Genomic DNA, 21,049 nt, shown 5'->3' on the forward strand with positions numbered 1-21,049 from the left:
TAGCACAACTACCTCCAGATGTCAACAATCAATATTGAAAGGCCTTACAAGCAAGACTTTTGAACATTGAATAGCGGCAAGTTAAGACGCAACAGGACTCCCTTCCCGTATATTTTTCAACAACCTGATCGGCCCTGAACGAATAACAAAGGTCTCTGGCTGCCCACCTGAGCATGGTCCAAAGTCGGAGGTTTCCATATGACAGAGGGCTCAAGTTCTTCAAACTTCACGTATGAGGAGTCCCATTTGATGACGAAGCCCCTCAAGCCACGTCAAGTCCACAACCGTGGGAAAGAGAGAGGTCCAGAAAAGACATTGTGGATTGATGAGAATAATATACATTATATAGAATAATTACATGATGGGATAAGTATACAATTAGCTATTTATGTACAGAGTGAAATCGATATCCATTCCGGCCTCTTGATCTAACAAGGCCGCATATTGAGCGGCCAGACGGGCACGCTCGGCCTGGTTGTGGGCCATCGCCGCCTCTGCTTCGGCGATTTGGTGGCTCAGGCCTGGGATGGCCAGCCCCAGGGCGAGAGGCAGGTCTAAAATTGGTATTAGTTACCTGACAGCATGCAGTACACTGAATACTATTCGGAAGGCCGGCAGGTCTCCAGAGTAAAGGAGATGAGATAACTTACCAAAGTCCTCTGGATCATCTACCAGAGAAACCTCCTCTGGAGCAGGAGACAGGCTCTTTAGAACCACAGCTTGTTGTGCCACCAAGGGCTGCTCCCCTTGGCGGCGCTGTATCTACTCCGCGGTTCGGACTCTCACGGCCGGGGCAGCGGGCGCGGGAGCAGGCCATTCTGTGCGGGAACTGACCTTTATGTCAGCTTTCTCGATTCCTCCAGTCCTTTTTCGCAGCAGGGGCCGGGGGAGCAGGAGGGGCGGCTGCTGGATGCTATTTTGATTGATTAAGTTAGAGATTGGGCGTTCAGTGAGGAATCGTATAGACAGGATTGGAGACTTGGTGGGGAGATATTGGGGGAATTGTAGGGAGATAGGTACATTGGTAAGATAGTGGCCGATCTTGGCTGCATTAAGTGTGTTACACTGTTCACTGGTATGAAGGCTCTTTGGGTGCATATAGCACGGCTATATTAATCTCTTTATTAGTTTTTATCGGGAATCATCGGTGTCCATTGCCGCCTCCTCTTGAGCGAGGAGGCCGGCATACTCGGCCGTCAGTTTGGATGACGCACACATGGATGGCTATATAAATCTCCTTTTTAGTTTCAATCGGGGAATCATTTGGGAATTATGTAGGGAATCATGTGCGGCTTACTATGAATGGGCCAGGCAGGCGGCGGGGTGCACGGCGGCGGTGATGGTCAGCCATAGAGGGGGGGGGGGGGGAATCTGGGATTTTGATAGATTCTTGATAGAATCTTTTCGATTTTGGATAAAACTTTTAGATTGTGGATGGAATCCTTCAGGTTTTGGATCTCACCGTTTTTGACCATCAGCCATGTTTTCAGGAAGGATTGAATTCAATCCCAGATTGAATTTCGATGGGTTTGGAAGTGATCATGAGGGTTGTAAAAGGAAAGAAAAAAATGCGAAGTATTCTCAGGTTGTAAGTCTGCTCCATGCAGATGGTGAGTTCAATAAGGATGAAGAAGAGCAAAGTCCTAGACGTCTTCCATACTCAAGTGCTGTAATAGTGAGATGAAGGTGAAGTCATTTCAAGGCTCAGGTGAGGCGAAGTTGAGCTCATTCCAAGCTTTCTTTGTGGTTCAAGTTCCGATGTTGTTGACTATATGTGCATCTCTAAGTTCTCAAGGACACTTGAGAACTTTGAGGCTCAAGAACTCATATTCAGCGTAGCACTGGCATAGAATCGAAACATCAGTACTTCCAAGGTTTGTAGTAGTTAACTAAGTTCCTCATTTCCAAGGTTGTCTTCCAAGGTTATCGTATCAATTAAATAGACCTTAGTCTTTTTCCAGGTTTTACTACGTCAACTGGTGTGTATGCATGTCTGTATCCACTCAAGTGCTTATACATATATAGCAGCGCCTCATACTAGTGAAGTACATAACTCTGCTCATTTCAAGTTTCAAGGTTTGTTTAAATAGCGTTACGTGAATTTTGTGAGCGCGGTGTTAGGACTTGTACTTTTCATCTACTGCCTAGGCAAGTAAGAAAACTGATAATCAACACAGACAGGATCTATGGATGCTTCTATGTCCAGCCTCGCAAAGATTTCTTATTCGTAGAATGTGGTCCAGAATTGAAATTCTTCCTCCCTTCTCATCTTCTCGTACCCTTTTGAGTATATGGGCTTCCAAATGTGTAAGGAAATAGGTTTGATGTGGGAATCAGGGTATTCAGTTCTCGAAACAGTAGAGGTTTGATTAGGGTCGTTAGCTGTAGGCCATCAAATGTATTGGGTCGTAGATCAAACTTGAAGGAAATGAAAATTTTCCAAGGTTGATTATCTGTAAGAAGATGCCAGTGGTCCTCAACCTTGGAAGTGCTGATCTATATTGGAATCTTCCTTCCTTTTCTAGTCAACTCTTACTTCCCCCATTACACTACCACCCCATCTCTTTATCCCCGCAATCCATCCTTCGAAAACCGAACGCCATCAATCTTCATTATTTACTTTTTATTCTTGACGAAAGGATGGATGAGTCGGAGACCAATCGATGCTTCACTTGCAACAAGGTCGGCACCGTTGCAGTTCCACTTCGGCGCTGTAGCCGCTGCCATCTTACACGCTACTGCGGACGTGACTGTCAACAGACGGACTGGTTTCGGCATAAACGAAGCTGCCCTCGTCCTCTTCCAGAACCTTCTGGGCCCCAGAGACTAGATCTCGACCTCCATCTTTTCGGACGATCCACTGGCACGCGATGGCTCTACGACAGGACAGAAACCATGACATACAAGCTCCTCACTGATTCTTACCGGATGAACGTTTGGTTTCACAGCGAAAGTTCCCGAGTCGAAGGCCCCCTGCCATGCGGCGAAGAGAAGTTCAGGGAATTCTTGCTACGAGCTAGGGAGCATCCCAGCCAACCGTTGCCCCCGTGGTGGACATCTGAAGAAGCTGAACGTTGTGTCGAATTCGCAAAGCCTAGCTTAGACCTCGGAACGGAGGGGTTTGGACCTGAGATTACGACGGTAAAGGTCTGGGCGGAAATGTCGATTTTTGTGGCACTGGTGGGCTGGAAATGATAATGGACCCAAAATATGAGGTAAGATGGTGACGCGAGCTTGTTGATCCCCTGCGCGATTGATCATTTTATCTCGGCGACTTGCCTGTTTTTGAGGAATTGTGGACTAACCAGGATGAGCTTCTAGAAGAGCAAGAATGCGAAAATTGAAGATGACGGTTTCTACAAGCCTGTGGTTGAGGGTTCACTTGAGTACACAGATTTCAGCTTCGTTCATATCCATGGATTGGTCTTGTGCTAGATCTACTAGTACCGTGCTAGAGATCATTCCAGGGTTGCTTTCAACTGGTAACAGAAAAAGCAGATAGGCTATGGCAAAATGAATCAAATGTATCACTCATGTCTATGCCCACGTGTATAAAACTGGATGCTTCAACAGCGAGGTATATCCCGAGTCCCGAGTCCCGAGTCCCGAGAAAACCCCCACCAACTTCATTCTTAGAGGAGCAACACAGCGGGCTGACTTGAAGATCTCCGACCATCCGCGGAGATAGTGGTCTAATCTCCGAAACCCCCATGGAGGGCCCATCATTCTTCGAGCTACCACGTATACCCATATGCAGGAGAGCAGCCGAGAGCAAAAAAAGAGAGATAAAAGAAAATCTACATTTCTAAAAACATAGGAAGCTGCACAGTTGATTTACTTGTCTCAATGTCAGACGCCCTAATTCCTGCTGGGGGAAAAACTCAAACATTGCGGCCGCCACCATCTAGGCGTCGCGAAAAACCTCAACTTAGCTGCTCATCGTGTCGCCGGCGAAAGTAAGTAGCTCTCAGACTCGTACAATTATGCTGGTGTAGGCTTTGGTCCGATCAACAATCTTTCAAGTTCAATCACCTATCGAATGCCCGCAATCTGATACTGCCCCTCAGAGTCCGTTGTGACAGACTGCAACCATGTAGTAACTGCTCCATTCGAGGGTTGAGCTCCCCTTGCGTTTATACAAAACTGCATACCACGGCCGCCTCGTCACTCTCAAAGCCAGCCTCGCCAGGCCGCCGACAAGTTCCCGTTTCCAATATGCAGGATCGCATAAATCATCTGGAGACTCTAGTGCTGGAACTTATGCACCAGACTGAATCAAATTCTCGTGAGTAAAGGCTTGAGTCTTTTTGATTTCCTTCTGCATATGGAATGGTAGATCCACTGAATGACTCTTTGCTCCTGTCACATCTATCATATTCAAGAAGGCTCACGGAATGATAGGTGAATTACTATTGGGAGGCCTCCAACAAGCTTCGCCTGATCAAAGTGTACGAGCTGGAATGCGTGGTATTTTGGAGCGAGACACTCAGGTGGGACACGAGACGCAGGATGATACCTCCCCGTCCCCATCAGACTATGGTAGCTTTAGGACGTCGGAGGCAGGTGTCAATTATGTTAGTAGCTCGCATTGGGCTGCTGTGCTGGATAGTATTACGGATCTACGAGACCACATCACACAGGACGACGAGGCCTATCCTAAAGTATTGGATCCTGCTCCTCCATCCACGAGCTTCCCCAAGCCTCAATTACTTTACAGCTGTGCATTGCACGAGAGCTCTGCCTCTATTCTCAGCTCTCTTCCTCCCCGTCCTATTGTTGACAGGTTGGTTTCTTGCTACTTAAATGTCCTTGACATAGCTCCTGGTATTTGTTGATTCATCTTGTCCATTCGTTCCGAGCGACACCTTGTTCTGAATTCGGGCTTACCAGAAATCAGGGATTATACATAGTGCCAAGTTTCTCCGTGAGGTGAGTCCGATTCATTGTTTTTTGAAATATCACGATTATTGAACGCGTTAGAGCTACCGCCATTGTCAAGTATCAGCTAAATCTGTTGGTAGTATGAGGAATTTTGGAAAGTGCCACATGCGACCCCAATATTCTGGGTGGGAACATTATTTAGTATAATGTGCTTGTCGACGCAGTTCCAACAGTCCTTCTCCGATACTGATGCGCTCTTCTCACCCGAAGCCTCAGGGCATAAATCTCAAACTAGGGATAGTCCAGCACTTATCGAGATATACAAAGCGAAGGCCATTCAGTGTTTACTTCTCGGTCATTACACAAATGGTGGACCGCACGTCTTGGAAACACTGATCCTCTACTTTCTCATTGAAAATTTCTACCTCAAGGACATGGAGATTGGTATTTGGGTCCTGGTTGGTCAGATAGTCCAAATTGCAATCCATATGGGATACCACCGCGATGCGAAACATTTTTCATCAATTTCCCCCTTTGATGCCGAGATGAGAAGGCGTGTCTGGGCGATGATCGTCCAGTTAGATTCCAGCGTCTCCACTCAGCTAGGACTTCCTAGACTGGTGAAGGAAAGCGACACGAACACCGCCGAGCCACGGAATCTACTTGATTCTGACTTCGATGAGGATACTTCCATATTACCCCCATCAAAGCCGGAGACAGATGTGACACCTACCCTTTATGCCCTGGCCAAGCTACGCCTACTACCAGTAGGAGCCAGTGTTGCCGAAATAGCCATGGAGCCGCATTCTCATCCATACACCGAGATCTTGAACATCGATAAGCGGATTGACGAGGCCAGAGACAAGATTCCATCTAGTTTGAAATGGACTGGACTTGCATCATCCCTCAATGTTCCATCTCAGACCATGATTCAAAGAATCTGGCTCGAAGTCATCATCCAGGAATTAAAGATTGTCCTACACAGAAAATTTTTAGAGCCCGCTCGTCTTGATGTGCAACATGACTACTCTCGCTTGACATGCTTAGATGCTGCGATGCGCATTTTAGAATTGCAGCATCTTGTTGATGAAGAGACTCAGATAGGCGGTCTGCTGTACCAGAGCCGCTGGAGAGTTTCATCTGCTTTCATCAATGACTTCCTGCTGGCAACAAGTGTGCTTTGCTTGTATGTTCAAACCCATCATAAAAAACAGGGCACAACCTGCGGCAATTCAGGCGTCTCCGAAGCTGGGCCGGAAATGGATAGAATGAAAGATCTCCTCAGAAAGTCACAGGTTATCTGGAATCGTCAATCTGCCAGCTCAAAGGAGGCTCGCAAAGCGGTTATAGCTCTTGATTACGTGCTAGGTGATACTCTGGCAAGGATTGAGCGATCTGCAAAAGAGTTGTCCTCTGCTGCTGTTCCGACCACGTCTGTCTCTTATTTCCCTGGTAAGTCCTCTTCTAACATTTAATCAAGGGTGGAAAATTGAAAATTGCTGACTTGAATAGACTATCCAGACTTTATATCGAATTGCGATCTTACATGGCCCATATCCCCGACAAACCTGAACGATGTCGACCAGTGGCTTGGAGGTACTGACTTCCAAGATGTGGATATGACATCCTGAGCATTGTTTATGGACTGATGTGCCGACGTTGCTGTGCGAAATCATAGATGTCACTGAACCGAGAATAATTCGGATATACTTGTCAAATTGAGGTCGATCCGGTCGATCCTCGATGCTCTCCACAGAGCGCCAAATAATTTTCCAGCGCATGTTGATACAATAGACTATACCTATAATCCGTCAACGTTCCAGGCTTCACGTAGCACAACGCATCGATGAAAATTATCCCGACTTTCCCGTCAAATTTGGTTGCTCTTCAATCCAAGACTTACGCTACGGGGAGATCTGGATGGGCCTAGTACGCCCCTGTACGGGGTAGCAATCTCCCAGTGCCTGTTGGGTCCTCCTGCTTGGTCCTGCTACACCCCAAAATACCCATCAAATGTTCTACATGTACTCTGTACGTAGTATTGTTATTTTCATTTTACTTTTTGCTCTTTGTCTTTCACAAAGCCTGTAGGACCAAGTTCCAGAATTGGCCCAGTCCCCTTTTCAACTGTTGATGAAATCCCGCTAGTCTACAGGCGGAAGGTTAGGTTGGCGATCCCTTACACATGCCCAGCATGGATATGTCGATCACTCGGAACTAAAAGCCTCGGCCCCTGAATCTCATTTTCATTGTAGCTGGATCCAGGGTCAGTCCGCGTCATCTACGAAGTTCAGCTGGGCCCGGCCTACCCCGCAAATTTCCCCTTAATACGTCTCGGGAGTAAACATTCTATCAACTTGCCAATTCAATCTCACGCAAAATGAAGGCCGTCATTGTGTTCATGCTGTGTCTCCTGGCCATGGTTGTGCAAGCTAAGAGTGAAGTCGATATTCCCTCTTGTGCTGTTCCTTGTTTAAATGCCGCCGCAAACAAGGCTGGCTGCGACTCTTCCGACTACGCGTGCATCTGTAAGGATGTTGACAATATTAAGAAATCTGCCACGAAATGCGTTGTTGGCGATTGTGGTTTCAGCGTTGCACTGAGTATGAATGTCTGATCCAATACTGTTATAGAATTTTAAAGCTAATTGAAGCGCAGACAAAGTACTACCCGCTGCCAAGCAGTTGTGCGCAGCATCATGATGCGATTCGCTTCTGCTGAGCTCAACTCTGACTATTAATGGGCTCTGCATCACCTACTGGATAGCTGGTTACGTGAGTACAAATTCTACCTCAGAACCCTCGGGAAATCCATACTAACAGTTTTCTAGTGGCAGCCCGGACACTTATTGAGCTCCCGACCAATGCGATTGTATAGTAATGCAACTACAATCCCTCAATCAATCAGATGTACAATTCTTCAGAATTAATATAACGATTTCCGTAATGATTTCCACTGGAACATCATGATATTTAAGCCCCTTTCACTTGACCAACTCATCATTGTACTGTGGGCTGAAAATATTATTGCGAAGCTTCAAGACATTTGTTCCAGCGACCAACTAGAATTCAAATCCTCAAAGTGCGTAACGGAAGGTTCTATCTGTTTTATCAGTAAGATCAGTCTCAAGTAGGCCATTCTGACCAGCTTCGACCTCTTGGGCTCCATCTTCAGCCCCTGAATCTGCCAAAATATCGCGAGCCCTGTTATCGCGCGCACATAGAATGCGATATATGATCACGGCCACAAATAGCAAACACCATGTCACAATAGATGTGATCACTCCTTCTGTATACCGAGGACTCTTTGTCCACAGCTGCGCCGAGCCTATACAGCCGGCACAATAACCGATAAAGAACATAGTGTTGACGACCGCACGCTTAGTATTGCCCTTGAAGTTGGAAGCAGAAAGCGACAGCAAGATAGACATGCTCGCTGTTATACAAGAAGCCTTTGGATTTGGTCAGCTGAAACTCAGAGACAATGTCCGAAAAAACTTACCAGCCATGAAGCCACAATTAAACCCCACTGGGCGCTGACAGTGAGCTTCAGTAGGAAGATCGTTCCAATGAATGGTGGAATAATTAATGCCAAAGTGATCAATGCTCTTTGCTTGGGAAAAATATAAGCCAGCAAGGTTCCAATCCAGAGGAGCAGAATTTGGACAGCGCCTGAAGGTGCAGTATAGAGGATTGTTTCGAGTTCGGAATATCCAATCGACTCGATAACAAGAGATGCGAATGTCAGGACTGGAGACTGCATTGTGACCAGCACACCGAACCAAAAGACAACCCACGCCTTGGGATCCATCAATGCTTCTTTGAGTTGTGCGATCGAGAAAGCAGTCTTGTCACCTCCCTCGCGATCTTTGGCTAGACGAAGTGACAAGACTACTCTTTCTCTCTCATTGAGGAACCATGCATCGTTAGGTCCATTAGGCATCAAAACAAAGAATCCAATACCGGCTAACACAGTCATTGCTCCACAGATGAGGAATAGGACTCTCCATGGCTGGATCGTGATTGATGTGTTCTTGCCTATGCCATACATGAGTAGACACCCAGTTACTTGAGCTATTCCATTCATGGTTATCCATAGAGCAGTTCGTGTAGTATGTTCTTGCTTGCGATACCATATGCTGGTTATTGTGACAAAAGCTGGAGATACAGCGCCCTCGCTGAAACCCAATAGAAATCTCACAGCGGCGAATCCAGCAAAGTTCTTTGGCGCTGCGAGACACATACAAATAACGCCCCATATCATGCTTTGATGGAGTTAGCGAGACATCGGGAAGTGATTGATTCAGGAAATTTTAGAGAAGCATACACTGTGATGCCAACAAACTTGGTCAATGGAAATCGACTCATGAGATATATGAAGGGCCATTCGGAGACCAGTTGTCCAACATAGAATATAGAGCTGGTCCAAGAATATTCTGAGCTGGTCAAATTTAGGTCTTCTTTGAGGCCGAATACAGCTGCATAGCTCAGACTTTGCTTATCCAGGTATTGTAAGAAAAACACAAAGCACATCTGTGATTGTAACGAGTCAGTCATGTTCATTCGCAGGTAGGGATGAATCACTCTCACAAATGGTAATATCACCAGATCTATTTTCCTTAAAACTGCCTTCTCCTCTTCAGCTGTGTATATCTCGCAATCTCCGACATTTCCTCCGCTCATTGATTGCACTTCATCCTTGTCGGAAGCTGGATCCTTGATGTCAATCATGGAAATAAAGGGATGGCGACCTGAACTGGCAGGTCGAGAGAATTGAAGGTGAGGGTGGTATTGTTTGAAGACTCAAAATGATCAAGATAAATAGGAAATAGAAAGTAGCCATTAACCTGGGCATGCGTGTCTCGTATGCCAAACAATCCCCCATCAGTCCCATTTAGGCAAGTTATCTATTACTTCTTACTCCTCAGGTGTTAGTACTATCAGTTTGCAGATATGGAAGGGATCTACCCCAGCGGTGTGATACGTAGATAACAAGCGGGGATGCGATAGTCGGCAATTGAAACCTATCCGACTGGACAACTTTCCGACTCGGATCTAATGAGGGGAAACCTCAATTCCCATATCTATTTCAGTCTGCATATCAAATCTCTCACATATCGCTCAAATCCTGGTTCTTCATCATCTCAAACATGAACACGCCAGTCCCAGGTTCGGATATTAAGCCGTGGAGCCGCGGGGAACCCCAAGGATACTTGTTCAAAAATGCCAATGTGGTTGATGTGAAGCATGGAAAGATAATCGAAAACTCCGTAGTCATTACGCGGGAAGGAAAAATTGAATCAATCTCATCTTCGCTTCCAGGGCCCCTTCCAAAGGACCTATTTATTATCAACCTCGAAGGTCGCTTTATTTGCCCTGGTCTTTTCGACGCTCATGTTCATCTATGCGCCGTGCCTGGATTCAACGATTTGTCCAAAGCTTTCGGAAACCCAAATGATGTTCATTTGCTGCGACAGCCATATACAGCGGCTCAGATGCTTCACCGAGGCTTCACGAGTATCCGCGATTGTGGCGGAGCGCAGCTAGCGCTCAAAGAAGCTATTGAGGAGGGAGTCTTCCCCGGCCCTCGGATTTTCATCTCTGGTCATGCTCTTTCGCAGTTTGGTGGTCATGGAGACTTGAGATCGGCCCATGAACAAACCGGTTGCTGTGGTGGTACCCACAGTAACAATCATCTCGGCCGGATGTGCAATGGAGTACCCGAGTGTATGGCTGCTGTGCGAGAGGAGATCCGCTGCGGAGCTGATTTCATCAAGATTATGGGCTCTGGTGGTGTCGCCAGCCCAACAGATCGCCTGGAACATCTTCAGTTCACGGATTCCGAGATCCAGGCCATGGTTGAATGCGCTAATAATGCCGGAACATTCGTGACTGCGCATGCGTACACTGTCAAGGCTATTCGGCATTGCATCGATAATGGGGTCAAGGGAATTGAACACGGAAATTTTGTTGATGCACCGACTGCTAAGATCATGGCGCACAAGGGAGTCTATCTGACCCCAACACTGATCGCATATGCCCAAATGGCATCCGAGCGCTGGAAGGGATACCTGCCTCCTGAGTCGCAGGCCAAGAATTCACAGGTTCTCAAGTCTGGTCTTGAGGCTTTGAGGGTTGCCTCCGAGGCAGGAGTCACTATGTGCTATGGTTCTGACCTGCTCGGTCCTCTTGGTTCAGCCCAAACGCATGAATTTGCTCTGCGCTCGCAGGTCTTGAAGCCACTAGAGATCTTGCGGAGTGCTACCATTAACCCTGCCAGGATGATGGGCTGGGCAGATGCCATTGGACAGATTAAGGAGGGGTTCCATGCAGACATCATCGTTTTGAACGAGAACCCTTTGAAAGATGTTACAATCTTCGATCGACCCGAGGACCATGTACTAGCTGTGATGAAAGACGGACGTATCTACAAGAGTCGCTGGGCGGCACTTGCTGAAGACTCTGAGATTCCCGTCAGGGTTCAATATAACTAGAATTCTTGTAAAGTGCATCGAGCGGGAGTTTTGTTCTGGGTTGAAACAGCATGCATGAGGGGAGTAACGTGAAAATCAATTGTGTGCAGTGCAATTGCATTCGAAGTTTGAAATTTGCCTTTACCAGGGCTGGAACCGACTTGACGAGCACTTGAGAGGTTTAGATTATGGTCCAAGTTGGGAGTCAAATTTCATCATAACAGCAGTATGTTCATCCAGATTTCATTCAAAGATAGCACTTGAGTACTTGAGTAGCCTGCGTCATCGTGTCGCACTTTATTTATTCCGTGACATCGACCCCGACCTCGGGAGTCTTCAGGCGTCCCGAAATCACCCTTCCAAGGTTGGTGACCACACATCATGATGTCCAGATGTCCACAGCAACCTTGGAACGACCGGCCCAGGAGCTATTAGTAGGTAAAGATTATCTCAGGCTACCAATGCTAACTGGAAGCAACTTGAATAAATGAATTCTCAATAGAAATACATTTGCCGACTCATCTTCCCGGCGTAGCTGATGATCTTATCAATCAGATTGTCGATCTTACTAGATATCCGCTCTCTGCCGGCTGATCTTACTTCTTAAGTCAAATAGTTTCAAACAAGTCAAGTCTTGATCGATTTAAACTGCTCTGAACTTGCCTCAATTCCCGCCTCATTCCACTTTTCATCGGAGCAAAGCCACCTCCGTGAGGAAACCCGAGTGGCTCCACCAAGCTGATACATTGTCCAGATGAGCAAAAAAGCGAATAATTTTTCTTTCTTGCCCAGAGCTTGCGTACAACATGTGGAGTTATGTAAGATTTATAAATCGGGTCGTGTGTCCTTCTTATAATCCCATTCCTCCGATCTGTGGTCGCAATTGTGAAATAATTCTCACTCTGACAGCTTGGCAAGATATACCACCAAAATGACTATTGTAAAGTTGAGCAATGGCAACACCAGTCGCCCTAAAGAAGCACCCATCACATCTACAGATGTCCTGATTATCGGAACTGGTCCGGCTGGTGCCTCTTTGGCATGTTTCCTTGCATCTTATGGTAAGTCTGTTGTCTTCGGGGTTCCCTTGAGGTCATGATTAGTATAGCCATGGATGTACTGATAAATGCTCAGGAATTCAGGGAATAATGATCAGCGCGTCTTCGACCAACGCTGATACCCCACGGGCGCACATTACCAACATGGCAGCTATGGGTAAGTCACCTGTTTTCAAGAATTCTTCGCACGGGCATTGCTGATCGGATATCAAAAGAGTGTCTCCGAGATATAGGTCTTGATATCGAATGCAACAAACTTGCGACGAACGGAATGAATATGATGCATACTCGATGGGCGTATAGTATGGCTGGAGAGGAATATGCTCGAATTTACTCCTGGGGTCACGATCCGAAGCGCAAGGTAAGCCTCAGATGCAGTATCAGAGCGTTTAATATTCAAATCTAATCACAAGAAAAGGGTGATTATGAAGCTGCAAGCCCATGTCAGCCAGTTGACCTTCCACAAACTCTCCTGGAACCAATTCTCGTGCGACATGCTACACTCAATGGATTTACTTGCAGATTCGATACCACATTCGTGGATTTTGTTCAAGACGACGAAGGTACAACGTCTCGACTTCGTGATCAAGTTTCCGGATCCGAGTACCTCATTCGTTCGAAGTATTTGTTTGGTGCCGATGGTGCCAGAAGTGAAATCTTTCGACAAGCCGGACTCAAACTGGATGTCCGACCAGATCAGGGATTAGCATACAACGTGCACCTCAAAGCAGACCTTTCAAACTATATGCAATACCGCACGGGGAATCTTCACTGGTTGTTACAGCCAGATAAAGAGCACCCGCTCTTTGGGTGGGCGTGCATCGCTCGAATGGTCAAGCCGTGGAATGAGTGGTTGTTCATTGTCCTTCCGGAGCGAGGAAAGGAGCTTGACTTTGAACCAAGTAATGAACAATGGCTTGGCCGAATGAGAGACTTTATTGGTGATGATTCGATTGACACAGAGATCCTGGGAGTGTCTAAGTGGCGGATCAATGATGTCGTGGCAGAAACGTTCTCAAATGGCCGAGTGTATGTATCTGCATTCTCTTAACTCTCAGTGCGTGTCTCTAATGTTTTCCAGGTTCTGTCTTGGTGATGCGGTTCATCGCCATCCTCCGTCTAATGGTCTAGGATCGAACACCTGTATCCAAGATGCGAAAAATCTCGCATGGAAGGTCGCGAGTGTGTTGAAGGGTGAGTCTTGCATTACGCTTTTTCTTCATTACCTGACTAAACCGACTCAATAATATGCAGGCCAAGCTTCTCCTTCCATTCTCGAGACGTACACCACCGAACGACAGCCCGTTGCGCGAGGGGTTGTTACCAGAGCAAACTCATCATTCACTCACCATGGTCCTGTGTGGGAAGCACTTGGAGTCACATTACCCACCCCCGACTTGAGAACGGAAGCATTAAACGAGTTGACTCATCCCACCCTGAAGGGTCGCGCCCGTCGCGCCGCTCTGCAAGCTGCTATCGAGGAGACAGAACATGAGTACCATGCCCTGGGTACTGAAATGGGTCAATTTTACCAAAGTGCCGCTGTTTATACTGCGGACGAGACCTCATCCTTCTACTCCCCTGAAGTGGTCGCTAAGGATCTTGATCTCACCTTGGTCCGGAGTACCTATCCCGGCTGCCGTCTGCCTCATGTGTGGCTGAATAATGCTGTGCCTATTCAGAGGGTCTCTACAATTGACTTAGCTGGAAAGGGGTTTGCACTTCTTACTGGTATTGGAGGCAAGGCTTGGAAGAAAGCAGCGTCGCAGGTTGGGGACGAGCTTAGAGTGTCGATTAAGGCCTTCTCAATTGGTTTCCGGCAGGACTACGAAGATGTCTACTTTGATTGGGCTCGTATTCGCGGTGTGGATGAGACTGGCTGTGTTCTTGTTCGTCCTGATAATTTTGTCGCATGGCGATCTAATGAAGTTCTTGGGGATGGGTGCACGGAAAAATTGCAACATGTCATGTTAAGTGTCCTCGGTCTCTCCTAGAAGCTATCTCTCAAGGTTTCATCAAGTATGGATATTGAGATTGCTTCTCACAATATGATTCATTGTTTTGCAAGATTTGCCATGGCTGCCGAGGTTCCCGATCCCTTACATCAGCTACCTAGTTTAGTTGTAATCTCAACCTTGGAAGCTCTATGGGTGAGCATGTGATATGTAGCAGGTCTATCAGTGGACTGTGTTCAACCAGCGACTTCGACTCGGAGTCACTGACATCATACTACTACACCGAGGATAGTACTAGGCAGGCTCTTTTCCTTTTTTCTTTCACTATTTGGGTACTCGAGCTTTTTTTATCGCCCGGCATGATTCCATTTGACATCTTCATAGATACCTTTCCTGATTTCCTTGCTATAGCGCCGCGCGAAATACGGTGCTATGCAGGACTTGGATGTGGATACATTGGGCAGTATTTAGTCAAATATTTTCTCCTTCCAAGATTCACATGTTATCGCACAAACCAGAATTATTTCCCTCATTTTGCTCCATCAAATTTTTCGATTGGTCGCCTAAAAGTTCCTTGGAAAATTCAGATGTGGTTGTGGCGTGCCGTGTGAGCAACCGACCGACGGGCAATTAAGCTTTCGTATTCATACGGATTCGGGAGATAAAAAACCAAATCAATCAAATCAATCATATCAATCCATCAGATAATCGGTATCAATCAGATAATAACTATATCAGGACAAAATAAAAATTTGAAAGAAACGGCCAAAGAGTTAGAGACAACAATTCCCCTGTTCTAAGATGATAAAGGCCGACGGTGATATCCACATCCCGACCTCTAATGCATGTACGGATCCAAATTAGTGGGGGGACATTAGTGGGATTGTCGCGGCAGTTGCGGTGGGACTAAGAGCAAAATTTTCCCCAGTGGCCTGAGGGTCTCGGGAGTCGGGGCCATTGACTTGCAAACTTGAATTCCCTCGTGTTATATAGTAGATCTTGAACGTCTGCTCGTCAATTTGTTTTTAAGTAGTCAATCATGATGAAACAATGCACTGTGCCGTCTAAATTTCCCCTTTCTGCATCTTGAATCACGAAGAAAAAAAAAAAAAAAAAGACAAAACCCCGCCATCGGGTCTGTGTATAATCCCGTGCGGCAAAAGCCGGGTCTCGTACAGCTTTTTAACTTTAGTGGACCAGAAGAGGCCTCAGTTGCCCATGGAAGCATTTTCAGTGGATAGGTGGATTGTTTGTCGATTAGAGGGCGTAGCCGCTAGTAATTTTCAATACGAGGGTGAGTACGGGAAATGCGCCATATTCGGATGGTAGCAATCAAGACCTTATCAATCAAATCAGATTTAATTTACCTATAACCTCTTAGACTTTACATCAACCACCTGGGCACTTTTCTGATCGAAATTGCTCAAGCTGCCACAATGGGTAACAATCAAGTGTTTGCCGTGACAGGTTCGTGATTCTATTCAACTGCTCTAACTGACCTCGAGGTCCATCTACAATTTGCTAATCGGGCGCCTTCGCGATAGTGTTCTTCATTATCTTCCGAGAATGTCTCGAGACGACGGTGGTTGTATCCGTTCTCCTGGCATTTCTCAGACAAACGCTGGGTGAAGGAGAAGATCGAACGATATATAAACGGCTAGTCAAACAAGTATGGTGGGGATGTGGCCTGGGTTTATTTCTCTGTCTTGCGATCGGCTGTGGCATGATCGGAGCCTTCTATGGATTAGGAACAGACACCTTCTCCAGCACAGAAGATATCTGGGAGGGTGTTCTGGGTATTCTTGCATCCTTGATCATTACGATCATGGGTGTAGCCCTTCTGCGCGTCTCCAAGCTTCAAGACAAATGGCGCGTTAAGCTCTCGAAAGCTTTAGCACATGAGCAAGCTCCCAATGAATCGCGCAAAGGGCGCATGAAGCGATGGATGGAGAAATACGTGATGTTCTTCCTTCCCTTTATCACGGTTTTGCGTGAAGGCTTGGAAGCAGTTGTTTATGTTGGTGGAGTTGGTCTTGGACTTCCCGCTTCATCATTCCCTCTGGCCGTCTTTTGCGGTCTTCTCGCCGGATGCGCAGTTGGATATCTGATCTACAAGTATGTCATACCTACCTGTCTTTGTTCACATGAAGTACGAGTCAAGCTAACAACATTCCATCTAGGGGTGGGCGCGAAACATCCATGCAGATCTTCTTGATCATCTCGACTTGCTTTCTCTACCTTGTCGCCGCTGGACTATTTTCTCGCGGAATCTGGTACTTTCAGAACAACGCTTGGAACAATATCATCGGTGGTGATGCTTCTGAAACTGGCTCTGGGCCTGGCTCTTACGATATTGATCAGAGTATTTGGCACGTCAATTGCTGCAATCCAGAGCTCAACGGTGGCGGCGGATGGGGCATTTTCAACGCGTTACTCGGCTGGACTAACTCGGCTACGTATGGCTCAGTCATTGGCTACAATTTATACTGGCTCTGCGTCATGGTTGCTTATGCCATGATGTATTACAGCGAGCGATATGGTCCCATCCCATACGTTGACCCCGCAATGCGAAAGCTCGGTAGCATGAAGGGTCGAACAAAGGCTTTCGTGCTCCGCCAGCAATATGAAGAAGATGAATCTGAGGCTTCTACTATTCAAGTTGAGGCTAGTGGTGGAATCCAGCATAACCTTGTTGCCGATGAGAAGAATGCAGGGGGGTTCGTCTACTCTGATGCAACGCACTGATTCTTAGATTGGAACATTCAACATTGAGAGAGCTGGAGCACAAGGTGATTGCCATGGTTCGGCTACATTATTTAGTCGCACAATGACTTTTGTCGCATATTAAAATTAAAATTCATTTATTAAAGATAAAATGGAATTACACTGTGTATTTAAAATACAGTGCTTGTTTTTCTGCATACATTCTCGATACCGAAAGAGAACTCAACCCGGAAGGTCAGTTGCTCCCGATGTCCATAAGTGGAGAGGCTTAACGAAGCTTAACGGGTCCCCCTCATAAAGGTCCGAGCATTAATATCTATTGGTCCACCAGCCTGCTTGTCCAGGGTTTGAAGAATGTTGCATCCCGATTCTAGAGAGGATCAGATTACGTTCGTGTTTGAATAATCGATCAGTTGATTCAAATAAGTCACATAGCACTCGGAATACACAGTTTGCAGATCAACGGTCTACAAACACGAGGTGATGAAATATTTATGGAGCTGTACTCCGTATCCATGTTTCCTTGGCAGATACCGAGTAGATTAGCACCCAAACTCGTAGATTAAACTAGCCGGTCAATGAGAAAGGTGCAAGGGCCCGGTATCTGAGACCAATTCTCTCCACCTGGTCTGAGCCACATTCGTGGATAGCTCTTCTTTAATTTTTTTTAATTTCGATTTTTCTCATTTGATTTTTTTTCCCGAAGGCTTTTTTTTTCTAGGATGAACTTTGGGCTTTTACTATTGCCCCACCCTCAAAACCGCCCGAGCCGGTCATTTTGAGATCGATAATCTTATCACTGTGCCAAACCAGCCCAAAAGCTCGGGTCTGCCGCTTAAAAAGACGGGTCCTCGTTAGTCACATGAATTTTTGATCTGTGGTCACTAATGGAGATCTCTCTTTCTTGAAGTTCGTGGTAGACTTCTCTTCTTCAAGCTTCTGTTCCTCAACAGCTCAGATTTGAAGAACTCTCAACATGGCGAATTCCGTGATGAGCCTGTTGGCCCATATAGTGGCGCTTTTCCTGGTCTTTCAGAGCGCGCATGCTAAGACAGTTACTTACGACTTCAATGTCACCTGGGTGATGGCAAATCCAGATGGTCTATATGAGCGAAAAGTGGTCGGTATCAATGGGCAGTGGCCCCTGCCAACAATCGATGTGGATCAAGGTGATAGACTCGTGGTCAACATGTTTAATGGCCTTGGAGACAAAAGTTCTTCAATTCACTTCCACGGCATGTTCCAAAATGGGACCAATGACATGGATGGCCCTTCAATGGTCACTCAGTGCCCCGTGGCGCCAGGATCCTCCATCACATACAACTTCACCGTTGAACAGCACGGTTTGTTCCCATGTCTCCGATTTTGTTGAGGATCCCCGCTAAAAAAAATCAGGGACATATTGGTACCATTGCCACACGGACTATTGCTATCCAGATGGTTATAGGGCCCCTTTAATAGTTCATGACAACAGCTCATACTTCAACGACATGTATGATGAAGAATTTACGATTTCATTATCAGATTGGTACCACGATCTTATGGAGGACATAACCTTCATCAGCCGTACAAATCCCACTGGAGCCGAACCGCTTCCACAGTCTTTCCTTTTCAATGATACTACCTCGGCTACCAATCTTTCAGTTGAGCCTGGCAAGACCTACCTCCTGAGATTGGTCAATATTGGTGCATTCGTGGCACAGTATTTCTATATTGAGGACCACAGCTTTCAAATCGTCGAAATTGACGGCGTTTACACGGAGGCTACCAATGCCAGTATCCTCTATATCGCTGTCGCTCAGCGGTACTCAGTGCTCGTGACGATGAAAAATTCAACCGAGAAGAATTATCCTATCGTGACAGTTGCGGACTCCCAACTATTAGACACCATCCCGAGTGACCTGAAGTTGAACAGCACCAATTGGTTGCAATATAATCCATCAGCACCTCATCCGCAGGCCAATATCACCGTCGCCTCTTGTACAGACCTGGATCCGTACGACGATATGAATCTTGTGCCTTATGACCGCATGGCACTCTTGCCTGATCCCGATCTCACCATCGAATTAACAGTCTACATGGAAGACCTGGACAATGGCGCCGACTACGCACTCTTGAACAACATCTCTTATACAGCGCCTAAAGTTCCAACACTATATACTGTGCTCTCGGCCGGTGATCTTGCTACCAACTCTCTGGTCTATGGCGAATTCACACATTCAATGATTCTGGAGCACAATCAAGTCGTTGAAATCATCCTGAACAACGGGGATACTGGCTCTCATCCCTTCCACTTGCACGGTCATCAATTCCAAGTGATCAACCGGGCTCCTGGCTATGGAGCACACTTCTACGACTATGCTGATGGGGATCCCGTCCCTTATGACCCATCGAACCACACCGCATTCCCGGAATATCCAGCTAGACGTGACACGTTTGTCCTACCTCCACAGGGTTATTTCGTCATTCGATTCGTCGCAGATAACCCCGGTGTCTGGATATTCCACTGTCACATCGACTGGCATCTGATGCAGGGATTAGCCATGGTCATGATCGAGGCTCCACTTCAGATTCAGGAGCGTGTCACGATTCCAGAGAACCATTATGAGGTGTGCAAGGCTGCGGGCGTTGAGTATGAAGGGAACGCGGCAGGAAATACGCAAGACTATCTTGATTCTACTGGACAGAATACACAGGTTGGGTGGTTACCTGCTGGGTTCACTACCAAGGGTATCGTGGCGATGGTGTTTTCTTGCATTTCGGCTTTCTTGGGAATGGCTTTTATCTCTGTTTATGGCGCGTCTGGTATTCCGAAGAAGAAGACTGAGACTACAGAAGTGGTAGATGGGGCGTCGACTGAGAACTGATGCCTAACAAGTTCTGGATTTGTGACTTAGCCATTACCTGCAAGTACCTCGCTCTAATATACCACTGATTTTGATGACGGGTTCAAGTTGTTCAACACCTGGGCAGAACCATAATAGACTTGATGCCAACCTGAATTCCATTTTTTATAATTCTTTCAACATATTCATCGGTAAATCCATATTCCCCTGGAATCCTTGACAACACCCCCAAATGATTGGGAGGACTCTGGTGAGTTGGTGGGCTCAGAAAGGGCATTCATGTTTCCCTTCGACCCCCATATCAGCTGGTAGAATAAGATAAAGTGATCAGCACCAAAATCTTCACAATGATTGAGATGAACCTCTGTCAACCTCAGCTTTGGTAGATTCAAACCACTTGCAGATTTTCAGCGACCGGATAATGCATACATACATGATACGGCTAAGCCAGCACTCAGCCCATCTCCCAGGCCACTCACAATGCCCTTCGCCAGATATTGAGGAACTTGAACTTTGCGCACTTGACCCATCATCAGAGTCGCAGCAAGCCACGTCTGCCTCAATTGTTGCAGACATATATCGTTTAATGCAAGAGAAACTTTTGATCGTTACTCTTGTTGTTTCGCATATACCCTCCTTTTGAGTCTCATTCACGCTATCGATGTTTGTGTTTGTTCAAATGCTCGTCACCTGGGTTCCAGTATTCCTATATGGCTATAATGATTGTGTCAGCAAGACCGCGACTGTAGGCACGATGAGTGACATGGGACTCTTATCGTTGTTCTTTGCAACGTAGGCGAGGAATTTATGACCGCTACCATGGGTGCCTTTGCTAATCTTGTTTTCGAAGGGCGGTCTTTCGGAGAAAATATTGGCACAGCCATTCTTCCTCCTGTATGATTCAATCTCGGCTCGAGACAAGCAAAATGGCATCTCGGGTCCTGAAGGACTTTCCAGGGCACCGTGTATTTCATGGCTCTCACGGTTAACGACGGAGACTTCAGCACGGTATTTGACGCGTCATTAGCTGGTCTTTGATGACGGATATCCTGACGAGAAAACAAATCCGTGTCAGGAATTCTGAGTTTGCCCTCGTCAATCTCCCGATTATTG

At 46.5% G+C, this 21,049-nt stretch overlaps 9 protein-coding genes across 9 annotated transcripts; 7 read left to right on the plus strand and 2 right to left on the minus strand.

Annotated features, from left to right (window-relative positions):
* Positions 1 to 378: 378 nt before the first annotated feature.
* N7483_010642 (uncharacterized protein) lies at positions 379 to 817 on the minus strand (the record flags this gene model as incomplete). The annotated part of the gene is made up of 2 exons (XM_057094069.1): positions 379 to 554; positions 673 to 817. The coding sequence occupies 2 exons, from the start codon at positions 815 to 817 to the stop codon at positions 379 to 381; spliced, it is 321 nt and encodes a 106-aa protein (XP_056940040.1).
* Positions 818 to 2,640: 1,823 nt separating this feature from the next.
* N7483_010643 (zinc finger MYND domain-containing protein) lies at positions 2,641 to 3,195 on the plus strand (the record flags this gene model as incomplete). Its single annotated transcript, XM_057094070.1, has 1 exon — positions 2,641 to 3,195. One exon carries the CDS (start codon positions 2,641 to 2,643, stop codon positions 3,193 to 3,195), a length of 555 nt encoding a protein of 184 aa, XP_056940041.1.
* A 1,265-nt stretch (positions 3,196 to 4,460) lies between these two features.
* Positions 4,461 to 6,512, plus strand: N7483_010644 (fungal specific transcription factor domain-containing protein; the record flags this gene model as incomplete). The annotated part of the gene is made up of 4 exons (XM_057094071.1): positions 4,461 to 4,783; positions 4,981 to 5,020; positions 5,106 to 6,333; positions 6,394 to 6,512. 4 exons carry the CDS (start codon positions 4,461 to 4,463, stop codon positions 6,510 to 6,512), a joined length of 1,710 nt encoding a protein of 569 aa, XP_056940042.1.
* A 749-nt stretch (positions 6,513 to 7,261) lies between these two features.
* On the plus strand, positions 7,262 to 7,758 carry N7483_010645 (CFEM domain-containing protein; the record flags this gene model as incomplete). The annotated part of the gene is made up of 2 exons (XM_057094072.1): positions 7,262 to 7,484; positions 7,712 to 7,758. 2 exons carry the CDS (start codon positions 7,262 to 7,264, stop codon positions 7,756 to 7,758), a joined length of 270 nt encoding a protein of 89 aa, XP_056940043.1.
* A 199-nt stretch (positions 7,759 to 7,957) lies between these two features.
* Positions 7,958 to 9,611, minus strand: N7483_010646 (uncharacterized protein; the record flags this gene model as incomplete). Its single annotated transcript, XM_057094073.1, has 4 exons — positions 7,958 to 8,332; positions 8,383 to 9,145; positions 9,208 to 9,413; positions 9,471 to 9,611. 4 exons carry the CDS (start codon positions 9,609 to 9,611, stop codon positions 7,958 to 7,960), a joined length of 1,485 nt encoding a protein of 494 aa, XP_056940044.1.
* A 419-nt stretch (positions 9,612 to 10,030) lies between these two features.
* Positions 10,031 to 11,374, plus strand: N7483_010647 (metal-dependent hydrolase family protein; the record flags this gene model as incomplete). The annotated part of the gene is made up of 1 exon (XM_057094074.1): positions 10,031 to 11,374. The coding sequence occupies one exon, from the start codon at positions 10,031 to 10,033 to the stop codon at positions 11,372 to 11,374; it is 1,344 nt and encodes a 447-aa protein (XP_056940045.1).
* Positions 11,375 to 12,284: 910 nt separating this feature from the next.
* On the plus strand, positions 12,285 to 14,405 carry N7483_010648 (uncharacterized protein; the record flags this gene model as incomplete). Its single annotated transcript, XM_057094075.1, has 6 exons — positions 12,285 to 12,414; positions 12,488 to 12,568; positions 12,627 to 12,772; positions 12,830 to 13,440; positions 13,493 to 13,605; positions 13,666 to 14,405. 6 exons carry the CDS (start codon positions 12,285 to 12,287, stop codon positions 14,403 to 14,405), a joined length of 1,821 nt encoding a protein of 606 aa, XP_056940046.1.
* A 1,397-nt stretch (positions 14,406 to 15,802) lies between these two features.
* Positions 15,803 to 17,111, plus strand: N7483_010649 (FTR1 family protein; the record flags this gene model as incomplete). Its single annotated transcript, XM_057094076.1, has 3 exons — positions 15,803 to 15,833; positions 15,911 to 16,481; positions 16,547 to 17,111. The coding sequence occupies 3 exons, from the start codon at positions 15,803 to 15,805 to the stop codon at positions 17,109 to 17,111; spliced, it is 1,167 nt and encodes a 388-aa protein (XP_056940047.1).
* Positions 17,112 to 18,066: 955 nt separating this feature from the next.
* Positions 18,067 to 19,957, plus strand: N7483_010650 (Iron transport multicopper oxidase fetC; the record flags this gene model as incomplete). Its single annotated transcript, XM_057094077.1, has 2 exons — positions 18,067 to 18,433; positions 18,486 to 19,957. The coding sequence occupies 2 exons, from the start codon at positions 18,067 to 18,069 to the stop codon at positions 19,955 to 19,957; spliced, it is 1,839 nt and encodes a 612-aa protein (XP_056940048.1).
* Positions 19,958 to 21,049: the final 1,092 nt, after the last annotated feature.

This window comes from Penicillium malachiteum (assembly GCF_028827825.1).
Source record: "Penicillium malachiteum strain IBT 17515 chromosome Unknown utg000005l:1.0-9002435.0:326005.0-9005861.0, whole genome shotgun sequence".
Taxonomy (NCBI): domain Eukaryota; kingdom Fungi; phylum Ascomycota; class Eurotiomycetes; order Eurotiales; family Aspergillaceae; genus Penicillium; species Penicillium malachiteum.